Consider the following 12,355-nt stretch of genomic DNA (forward strand, 5'->3'; position numbering starts at 1 on the left):
ACCATGTCTGACAGCACAATGAGTAAAACTACAATGAGTAAAATTACATTTGAGTAAATATACACATTCGTTTTGATAGTTTTTTTTTCTTATGAGAAAATGGACCAAAAATATTGACAACTCAACTTAACTAAAAAAAAATTTTTTAAAAATAAATAAATATATAAATTAAATGAAAATAAAATATGAAAATAAAAAATTGTGTGCGTAAAGAAAAGGCAAACCAATGGAACACACACTCAAATACCTTGAAAAGGCTGCTCTGCTGGTGTGTGTGTCCGTAGGTCAGTATATCAAATGCATCTTGGTCTGTCGCGTGTATCTGACCGATCACACCTCCTGGAAACTCGTCCTCCATGGTGACGATGTGCACGTGTAAAGGTGACGCCACTGGCTTGTGAACGCTCTCCTCTATCACACGCACCAACACACTCGCCATCGACGACAGGGGCGGCCGACCCGAATCACTGGCCTAGAGTGTGAAACCGCAGACAGTGATTGGCTAAACCAAGTGTCAATCAAACCACAGAACTAATCTAATCTATCTATCTATCTATCTATCTATCTATCTATCTATCTATCTATCTATCTATCTATCTATCTATCTATCTATCTATCTATCTATCTATCTATCTATCTATCTATCTATCTATCTTTCTTTCTTTCTTTCTTTCTAACTAATCTATCTTTTTTCTTTCTTTCTAATTAATCTATCTTTTTTCTTTCTAACTAATCTATCTTTTTTTCTTTCTGTCTAATTGATCTATCTTTTTTTCTTTCTAACTAATCTATCTTTTTTTCTTTTTTCTAATAATCTATATCTATCTATCTGTCTTTCTTTCTAACAAATCTATCTTTTTTCTTTCTAACGAATCTTTCTTTCTTTATTTCTTTCTAACTAATCTTTCTTTCTTTCTAACAAATCTATCTTTCTAATAACTAATCTATCTATCTATCTTATCTTTCTAACTATTCTTTCTTTCCAACTAATCCATCTATCAAACTTCAAACTAATTAAAACTTTTCAAACTCTCTGGTCTGGCTTTCTCAAGCCAACTTAAAGTTTGTCTCATCAAACTTTTTTTCTAGTTTGAATTGAAATGTGTGTGATTTGATTCAAATTTAGCTTGTTTTAAAATATAATAACAGCCATTTACATAAATCATGTAAGGATAAAAAGTAGTGACAGTAAGACATTTATAATGTGTGGGTTACGTAAACAAATCAAGATTTACATTTTTTCTCCAGCATTTCTCATTACCTGCACGTGAATAATGTATTCTGTGCCCTCTGACCTACGAAACACCCGATTGGACGTCAACAGCCCCTCTCTGTCCAGTTTAAACCACGCCCCCTCATTTCCTGCCAGGATTTGGAAATGGAAAGGTGGGCCATTGTGGCTGGCGTCCTTATCGACGACAGACAGCTGCAGGACACTCGTTCCCAAAGGCTTGTTCTCCTGTTGTTGAGTAAAAGCTTGTGTTAAAATGATGAAATTACTCGGAAGTGATTGGCTGATTTACCCGTCGCTCATTATCATACCTGTATGACCGCGGTGTGATTGGCTGGGGTGAAGGTGGGCGGGTTGTCGTTGACGTCAGAGATGTCGATGTTGACCTGCACTGTTGAGGACATGGCTGGCGTCCCGCTGTCAAGAGCTCTGATGGACAACGAGTAACCAGCCATCTACAGATTCAGAGAGAGAGAGAGAGAGAGAGAGAGAGAGAGAGAGAGAGAGAGAGAGAGAGAGAGAGATTTAAAAACATACAGAATAAGAGATGAAAAGAGAGTACAAAGTAAAGAGAGATGAACACATATCCATATATTCTCTTTCACTTTGCCTGCGTCATAAATAGTCCATGAGAAGCTGACAGATCATCTGAAGCTCTATACATACAGACACACAAACGCAGTTTGTACATTTTTTTTAAACATCCAAGACCTTAAAATTGCTATTTCTTCTTCTTCTTCTCCAAAACGAGGACCTCATATTTTTACGGTCCTAAACATGCTTGAAAACTCTCGAAACTTTGCACGTGTCAGAACTAGGGAGAATTTACATCTGATGTGAGTTTCAGAATTAGGTGTGGCAAAATGGCTCAACAGCGCCACCTACAAAATGTCAAGGCAAGGCAAGGCACTTTTATTTATAAAGCACGTTTAAAACAGCCACTGCTGACCAAAGTGCTGTACAGTCAGTTCAAAAAATATGAAATACATAATACATGTCAACAAAGCTCTCCTTTGCTACGTTTCTTATACGGAAACCGGCATATGTTATGTCCCAATACTTACGAAAAAGATTCTTGGAGTGAAGCCCTAAACACAACAGGAAGTCAGCCATTTTGAATTTTCTTTTCCTCTCTGTTCTTTAAAAGGGACTGAATTTAGACATTTATGGCATTTTATTTTCTCCCAAAACTCCATTTATAATGTTAAACACTATTCAGAAGGGATTATTTTCCTAAATGAATCATTATATTTTCTAGCTTTTTTTTTTTTTTTTTTTGCAGCTTAGTTACAATTAATGGACTTTGGAGAGGATTTACACTGAGAGTTATTAGAGTATGTCTACACCATACATCAAAGTCGTATTTCAAAAGAGCCAGGAAATGATCCGACCCCCCTTTAACCATCTATAATTGAACAGACTCGGTAAGCTGAAAACAACAATGACTTCATTAAGCTAATTGACATGAGAGTAAAAAAAGGAAACTTTGCATATCATCCAAAGAAGCTTTAGCTCCATCTAGTGGTCGCAGTGATATAACATTATGTGCCACTTAAAAAAAAAAAGTATGCAAATTTTCCCTCTTGTAAATACAAATGAAGTTTGAAACATAATGGGCCAAATGTATGTTAAAAATGTAGCAGAATCTCTCTCAGATAATGATCTTTTTTTATCTGTTGTGTAACAGTTTTACAGGTGTAATACGATTATCTTAAATCTCAGACACAAGGATAATATTTTTTAATACAATAACCCCTAGAACCAAGTCTATTATTAAAGGCTTTCATGTGTGCTGTGAAATATTTAATTTCTTCTTGTTTTCGTCTGTTCCCTGATCTGTGGGATTTTATCCCATGTTTCTCACCGTTTCTCGATCCAGCTGCTTGTTGACTTTGATCTGGCCCGTGATTGGCTCGATGAAGAACTGGTTCTCTCGGTCGCCGCTGACGATGGAATAAAGGACGTCGCCGTTCGCGTGACTGTCGACGTCTTCCGCGGTCACCTAGGCAACCGTGACAAAAGGCCGAATAATAAGGCTGATCTCAAAAGACAAAAATAAGACTGATGTGAATTTCATGACCTCTTACCTTGACCACAGTGTCTCCTATGTTAGCGTCCTCACTAATAGACACGCTGTAGGCGTCGCGGCTGAACATGGGGGCGTTGTCATTGACATCGGTTAGGTTAATGTTCACCATGGTAACAGCACTGAGGGGCGGAGTTCCGCCATCCGTGGCCTCAACCGTCAGGAAATAATCCTTGCAGGACTCAAAGTCTAGCGGACGAGATACCGAGATGGCACCTGTACACGGCACAGGGGTAGACGTATAACTCAATACAGAATGAATATGTCAGATTATTTTATTATAACTATTACATAATTATGTTATAACAATTAGCCTACTTTAAACATTCAATTTCATGAACATCATATGCACATTTGAACATCTAATTTAAAGGTACACTATGTCATTTTTGGCCCTCTAGTGGTTACAAAACAAAACTGCATGTATTTTGCAGAAGAACATTGTATTGGTTGTGCTTCGGTTTTGTGTGGATGAATATGGTTCTTTCTCAAAACTCAAGAAAGATACAGATTATGCAGATTAAAACATTCACTACTAGGCATAAAAGATATAGACCATTTTGCAAGATGTAAACAACACTCGTCCAGAAGCACTTCCTGTTTCAGTTTTTTAACACTACATAAAAGCTGGGATAAAATACAACCAACAGAACATATAAAACTCAATCAAAAAGTTAAACAAACATCTTTAATATGTTTTCTTTACATGTGAAATAAAGAAAACAGTTACAAGTGTTTCTGGACCAGTGTTGTTTACATCTTGCAAAATGGCCGATAACCAGTTTAGATGAAAAGGATCTCATCTTGAAGATGTTACTGTAGCTTTACCCATTAATAAACACAAATAAATTCCAGTACAGTGATGCAACAACCCAGATAGCAAACTGACATTGAATCAACGTGGAAATATGACATCGAAACAACGTTGATCTGACATTGTTTTGCTAATCGAATTAACGTTGAACCAACGTCAGACGCGTCATTCTTTCAAAACTAACGGAAAATCAACTTGAAATCAACGTTGTTTCAACGTTATGAAAGCAAACCAATTTTCGATTTTCATGATTTTCGATTTGAAGAACGCCGCGTCTGACGTTGGTTCAACGTTAATTCGATGAGCAAAATCAACGTTGTTTCGATGTCATGAGAGACGTCGTTTCCACGTTGATTCAATGTCAGTTTGCTGTCTGGGAACCATAACCAGATGAGTAAATTTCGTTGGGACAAATGTTAATGTGGGACAAACGTTGAATTAATAAACGTTTTAACAAGTTGCTAGCATGAATTAGCATGATTGAAGCTTTTTTTAACCTGTTGTTAACATTATGTTGCTAACATGAATTAGCTTGCTGCTAACATGTTTTGCCACACTGCTAGCAATTTGTTAACGTTTTAACACATTGCTAGCATTAATTGCTGAATTACGTGAATTAACATGTTGTTAACCTGTCTTAGTACATCACTAAAATGAATTAACATGCTGTTAGCCTGAATTAACATGTTTAATCACATTGATAATGTGAATTAACATATTACTAATGATTTGGGGAAAGTGAACCTGAGGTTACCCAGTGAGTCAGTCCTAGAGCTCCACCTGTCCGATTTTAGGGAATTGTTTTTTTTATTATTTTCCTTGCTTTTATTTTGTGATTATTTTAATTCATTTCTCTATAAAATTATTTAAATTGAATTACCATAGTGTATGAAATGAGCTATATAAACTTGCCTTGCCTTGATTTAACAAGTTTCTAGCATGAATGTTCCAGCTGTATGTTAAAACATGATAGCAACACATTAAATAATGCTAGCAAAGTACTATTTCATGATATGTCTAAAATAAGCACTTATAATAGTCTTCTCATAGACAATTAGGGTAAGACAAAAACACGTTTTGGAAGATGGATTAATGAAGCATTGACTCGCTATTTGAATATTGTCAATTTTGAACACAAAAAAAAATACATAGTGCACCTTTAAAATTTCGGTGTAATCTCACCTGTATTGATGTTAATGGTGAAATGGCCCTGTTGGTTTCCGGATCTGATGTTGTAGTAAATATCAGCATTGGTGCCAATATCTTTACTCGCCGCATAAACTTGTACCACTTCCGTACCCACTGCGACATCTTCAGGAAGCGTGGCCAGATAGTCCCTCCTCTCAAACACGGGTGGGTTGTCGTTAATGTCCAGAACCGTGATAGTGATGTTCGCCAGAGAGGAAAGGTGAACAGGAACTCCTTGATCTGATGCACGGACCGTTACATGGTATGAAGACTGAACCTCGCGGTCCAACAAACGCTCCAAAACAACAATCCCGGATGATTTATCGATGGAGAAGAATCCATCAGCCGAGTCAACAAGGGAATAAACCACTTTACGATTAACACCTGCAAAATAAAACGCATGCAGGATTCTATAGCTACAAAACTACACCAAAAACATTCAGTTTTTAGAGATTAACTTTCCAGATGGTTGAAACTGCTTATTAATAGTTATAAGCTGGTCGACTCTTTTACAATCAACTATTAACTAAAAGGGAAAACTTTTCATGCTGTAGAATGTCAAATGCATTTAAATATTGTTAGCATGAATTAACATGTTTGCTAACATGATTTTTAACTTGTTTGCTCGCATGACTTTAACTGCTAACATGAATTAACATTACATTTTTACCATGAATTAACATGTTGCTAACATTATTTAAGATGTTACTAACATGTTTTAACATGCTGTAAAAGCAAGCATGCATGTTGTTAATATAAAAAAATAACAGTAGGCCTACACTATCATGTTTAACACATTGCTAACATGAATTAGCATTTTGTTAGCATGTTTTAACATACTATATTGATAGCATGTTTTATCACACTTTTAGCATTAATTAGCATGTTGTTAACATGCTGCAAGCATGACAGCATTTTGCTAAAACAGAATATGTTGTTAGCATTAGCATATTGTTAGCAATATTTCACACATTGGTGGTATAAATTAACAGGTTTTAGCATAATGCTAACATGAATTAACATGTTTCTAACATGTTTAAGTACATGGCTAACATGATTTAACTCGCTTGCTAACGTTTAATAGCATGTTCCCAGATAGCAAACTGACTCAACGTGGAAATATGACATCGAAACAACGTTGATATGACATTGTTTTGCTCATCGAATTAATGTTGAACCAACGTCAAACGCGTCATTCTTTCAAAACTAACGGAAAATCAACTTGAAATCAACTCGTTGTTTCAACGTTATGAAAGCAAACCAATTTTCGATTTTCATTTAGCTTTGAAGAATGCCGCGTCTGACGTTGGTTCAACGTTAATTCGATGAGCAAAATCAACGTTGTTTCAATGTCATGAGAGACGTCGTTTCCACGTTGATTCAATGTCAGTTTGCTGTCTGGGTTTTAACATTGTTCATTTTAATTATGATTAATTAACATTTTGCTAGCATGCACATTGGTAGCATTTTTTAAGTTAATTGCTAGGCTTTGCCAGTGATAGATAGTGGATGAAGTATACTCTATTAGAGTTTACTTTTAACCCCCTCAATGAAAGCATATGAGACTACAGGTACAGAAGTGGTTATGCTCATACCTAGATCAGGGTCTATGGCTTGTATCCGGGTCAGCAGAGCTTTAGTGGCGGTGTTCTCGTAGACGCTAATGGTGTAATGGGGCATGCTAAACATCGGAGGACTGTCATTTACGTCCAAGAGAACCACCGTCACCTCAGCTTCACACCACAAACCGCCACCATCCGTCGCACGGGCAACCAGAGAGTACCGAGCGACCTTTTCACGGTCCAGCGCCACGGCTGTCCTCAGCTCGCCTGCAGTGTGAGAAAGAGATTTATAAGCGAACAGCAACGCCATGGACATCTCTTTAACCCCGACGACTCTCATACCTGTGCGTGGATGCATTATGAAGTCTTCAGCTCCAGAACCCAACAGAGAGAACTGGATCTGTGCGTTTGAGCCGGCGTCAGCGTCTGTGGCTTTGACCTGGAGAATTTGCTTATTCAGGGGGACGTCTTCGGACACGGACACAGAATACACGGCCTACAGACACAAACATGCTCATTAGAGGCATCAGTGTAACGAAACGCTTCTGAACATTGTCGGCACATTTGAACATCTAATGTCATTATTTTTGGACATCATGGTTGTATTCAAACATTTTTGGCCATGGTAGGCACATAAAAACACTTTTGGCCTTTCAATATGCTTTGAATGTTTTCAACTCTTGCTGGCACATTTAAACACTGGCTTGAACCATTTTTGGCCATCATAGGTATAATCAAACATTCATTTCAATAACATTTGGCCATTATAGTTACAGGAACATCTGATTTGATTGTTTTTTGCCCATCACAACAAGTGCATGCAAATGTTTTCGGCCTTCACAGTCACTTTCAAATGTTCAAAAGTCAATCATTTGTGGTTATCATATACACATTTGAACATTTTTAGCCATCATATGTGCATGAAAATGTTTGGACAATTTGCGGGTACATTCAAATATTACATTTGATCATTTTCGGCCATTATAGGTGCATGGAAACATGATTGGCTATCATAGACACATTCAATTGGCAATTCATTTTTGGCCAGTGTAGTTTTATCGCATTCAAATGTTTTTGGCCAGTAGGAAGATTCAAACATGGCTATCATTTGCAAATGTTGTTTTAATTGTTTGGAAATCTGATTTGACCATTTTTGTCCATCTTAGGAACATTCAAAAGTTCAATTCAATCATTATTGACCATTATAGACATGCATGAACATCTGAATTAATAGTTTTGGGCCATCATTTGTGCATCCAAACATTTTTAGATATTACTGGAAACATTGAAAGTTCAATTCAATCATTATTTACCATTATAGACATGCACGAACATCTGAATTAATAGTTTTGGGCCATCATATGTGCATTCAAACATTGTTGGACATTACTGGAAACATTCAAACGTTCAATTCAATCATTAATGGCCATTATAGGCACACATGAAGACCATTGTGGGCACATTTGAATATCTGATTTGAACATTTCCAGATTACATGCTTTTAGTAATTGTAATTGTACATTCAAACTTTTAAAGTTTTGGCCATTTTAGGTGCACTTACAGTAATGCATTGATTTGAATTTTTGGGGCAAGTAGGCACATTATAGCCTACTATAGTTAAAGTGAAACGTTTCAAGTTTTTAAATGTTTCTTTCATGCATGAGCATTTTATTATTGATTTGCCCCAAAAGTATGCACCTACAATGTTAAGAAATGCTGTATCTAGGCAGCTCGATAAGTTTTGAGACTTAACCTAAATGCCCCCTGCTAAACAGACTGACCTAATTTTCAGCTTGACCTCATTTGAACAAGGTCATGTTTTATGCTCATAGATCATTTCCCCTGAACTTCTTGGCTGCTGTACAGTAAGTGGACTCACTGGTTCCCAAAATACTCCTGGCTTTGGCTTGTAATCATTCAGGTTTACCATGTAGATTTGAAACTGCCAAGCAAACATGCTAAAAAAATGCACTCCTTCGAATTCTGATGAATGCTAAGCGAATAAACTTTTACTGTACCATGTAAAGCCTAACATTTATATATATATATATATATATATATATATATATATATATATAAACTAGAGCCCGACCGATAAAGGATTTTGAAGGCTGATACCGATACAAATATTTTTGGGTTTTAAAATCGGATATTCCGATATATCGGCCGATATTTTATTTATTTATTAAACTGGACATGATAGGCACAAATTTTGTCATGCTTATTTGAGTTAAGAGAACTGATGGGGATGTTCTTTTAATTGCTATTCAAGCAATGTATGTCTCGTGACCAACTCAACGAGTGTTGCCAACAGGAACGGTGTAGAGTGCCCTCTGGTGGACAAACTATACAACTCCAACAGTAATGACATGGTTCAAGCGTGTTTCGTCCGTTTTTATTTTATTTTTGAAATATTCATTTATTGGCCATTATAACTGCCCATACCGATAGATTGGAAAATGCCTAATATCGGCCGATAATATCGGTTTGCCGATATATCGGTCTGGCTCTAATAAACACACTCCTAAACCTTGTGCAAAGCCTTCCCAGAAGAGTTGAAACTGTTATAGCGGCAAAGGGTGGGCCAACTCCATAATAAACCATTCGGATGAAGAATGGGATGTCATTTAAGTACATGTGCATGTAAAGGCAGATGTCGCAAAACCTTTGGCACTATAGTATATGTTATTCACAACAAAAACATTTAAAGGTTTAAAAAGCAGTGTTTCACACTGTAATGTGTTTTTACAACACTTGTTCAATTTTTCATATTTGTGTGAACATTTGCTCAATTGTTGTGAATAATCTTAAAGGTAAAGGATTAAACCGACCGATAAAGGATTTTGAAGGCCGATACCGATACAAATATTTGTTGGTTTTAAAATCCGATATTCCGATATATCGGCCGATATTATTAGTATTTTTTTTTATTTCAGAAACGCAACAACAAAATGTTAACAAATTTCCCTAACATTAGTTATTTGTAGTTAATTATGAGTTTTAACTAAAATATTATGATAATGCATAACTGGTTCTCTCTGCCCGACTCTGGCTGGATCAACAGGTTGCAGGATGTGGCCGTTTTTATTTTTATTTTTGAAATATTAATTTATCGGCCATTATAACTGCCGATACCGATATTTTAGAAAATGTCTAATATCGGCCGATAATATCGGCCTGCCGATATATCGGTCTGGCTCAAATATAAACACACGTTTGAGGATTATATATAAAACATATAAACGTTTGAGGTTTTGAACTTGAAAAACGGTGTGTACTGACGTCTTTCCGCAGTTGAAACAACATTCCTTCTGATGTTCATTCATGTTTTTTTAATGCTATAAATGAACTAGAAGGATAAGATGATCAGCTCACGAGCAGCTTTAACTGAGGCTCTACAGCGATCTGTCACGACACATTAAAGAGCCACAAAATGGTATTTATTGTTTAAATGTCTTTAAAAAAGGACCAAATTTAAAAATTGAGACTTTGTTTCATATCAAAAGTAACCTGCTCTGTCCTGTCTGTCGGAGCATTGTTAGTGTCCTCTATGGCAAGCCGTTTTAGCTTTTATTCATTTCCAGGATATGAATTCTTGATATCAAAAATGTAATTCTTGATATTGTTGATATCAATAATTTAATTGTTGATATCAAGAATTCATATCCTGGAAATAAATAAAAGCTAAAACGGCTTGCCAGCCTATGGTGACATTTCACTAGTGAAAATACAATTACAGATATCAGCAATTCAATTCTTGATATCAACAATTCAATTCTTGATATCAACAATGCCATTTTTTGATATCAAGAATTTAATTGTTGAGATATCAACAATTAAATTCTTGATATCAAAAAATGGCATTGTTGATATCAAGAATTTATATCCTGCGAATGATTAAAAGTTAAAACGGCTTGCCATAGCGGCACGGCTTGTCGGACATAGCAAAATAAACAGTAACTAAAGGGGGCGGGTCTTAAAGAAACAGTCGATCGCGATTAAATTTTCAGTCGTCTTTGCAGGAATGCGATATGAAGACAGAAGGCATGTGTTCAGCAGGCTTTATAAGCGTTGTGATCATGTTGATAATTTAGAGGCATATCACATACGACATTGTTTGCTTTGCAGGGTTGAATGTTTTACTCACCGGGTCACAGACGGGACTGTTGTCGTTGGTGTCCATGACCATGACCTCTACGTTTGCCATGGACACGTGAAGCCCGTCTGTCGCCGTCACATTGATAAAGTACCGTTCTTGTTCCTCGCGGTCTAACGGTCGCTTAACGTACAGCTTCCACTCTCCCTGAACCAAACCCAGAGCGAACACGCCGCCTCGGTTCCCACCTACACACAAACACACACAGAAGAGATTACATCGGACACTTAATCTCTCAATAGTCTGTGACAATTTAATCAGCAATTAAATCCACTAGTGATTGTAACACAACACACGCTCACTTCCAGGATTATCTTAATAACCTCCATTAGTCCTCTCAATGAGGGCACACTCATTAGTATGAATTGTAATAATCATTTCTTTTTATTCACATTTAAATGATCACCACTACCATCAATTACGGCCTTCCAGATTTATCACACGGACTGAAGTCCTACCCGGCTCATTAGGACAGGTCATCTTTTAAACCTCAAGCAGACAGAGGTGGAAAGAGGGAAAAAAGGAGAGCGAGAGTTAAACGGAGACGACTCTATAATCAAAGCAGCCTTTGCGTTGACAAGCATCCAATTACTGTACACTCGTAGTACAAATACGCGCCGCCTTATTCATCTAATAAAGAGAGTATTTTAACTCAGCTGGGGCTGATAACACGGAACAGTTTCTAACTGAGACGCGTCAACAAAGGCCTGGACGCCTTCCGACTTCATTTCTCTTATCCCACGCTCTCGCTCACTGGGACTTGGACAAGCTGCATTGCTTTTTCTGTGCTTTATAAGCAATGGCTCGAAAGCTTCTGATGCGTGTAATGCAATAAAATGCAAATGTCACTGCATCATATCATCAAATATTAAAGTCTGCTCATGTTCACACAGAAACAAGTGTCATTTATCATGTCATATCTCATGATGTTTGATTTGTTTTGTTTTTTTTTAGTGACAAAAGCAATATACACTAGTGTTCAAATGTTTGGGGTCAGTATTCAGCAAGGAATTCAATTGATCCAAAGTGGCAGTAAATACATTAAAAATGTTACAAAAGATTCTTTTAAACTTTTTATTTATTATCCTTAAAATGTATTAGTGGTTTTTAACATCGACAATAATAATCTGAAATGTTTCTTGAGAATCAATCACCATATTGGAGTGATTTCTGAAGAATCATGTGACACTGAAGACTGGAATAATGATGCTGAAAATTCAGCTTTGAGCACAGGAATAAATTACATTTTACTATATATTCAAATTTAAAACGGGTATTTATATAAATTTTACTAATATTACAAAATATGACTATTTTT

General features: G+C 36.4%; 1 protein-coding gene across 5 annotated transcripts in view; it reads right to left on the reverse strand.

Annotated features, from left to right (window-relative positions):
* Positions 1-12,355, reverse strand: part of fat3a (FAT atypical cadherin 3a) — a 187,165-nt gene that overhangs the window by 29,168 nt on the left and 145,642 nt on the right. For all 5 annotated transcript variants that reach the window (XM_089121003.1, XM_089121001.1, XM_089121002.1 and 2 more), the window contains 9 exons: positions 11,029-11,225; positions 7,224-7,377; positions 6,915-7,148; positions 5,314-5,703; positions 3,319-3,533; positions 3,096-3,233; positions 1,543-1,686; positions 1,262-1,459; positions 248-472 (listed from right to left, as the gene is read on the reverse strand). In XM_089121003.1, the coding sequence (XP_088977129.1) occupies positions 248-472; positions 1,262-1,459; positions 1,543-1,686; positions 3,096-3,233; positions 3,319-3,533; positions 5,314-5,703; positions 6,915-7,148; positions 7,224-7,377; positions 11,029-11,225 (1,895 nt within the window). The remainder of the gene's footprint in view (positions 1-247; positions 473-1,261; positions 1,460-1,542; positions 1,687-3,095; positions 3,234-3,318; positions 3,534-5,313; positions 5,704-6,914; positions 7,149-7,223; positions 7,378-11,028; positions 11,226-12,355) is intronic.

This window comes from Pimephales promelas, chromosome 16 (genome assembly GCF_988280905.1).
Source record: "Pimephales promelas chromosome 16, fPimPro1.hap1.1, whole genome shotgun sequence".
In the NCBI taxonomy this organism is placed as follows: Eukaryota; Metazoa; Chordata; class Actinopteri; order Cypriniformes; family Leuciscidae; genus Pimephales; species Pimephales promelas.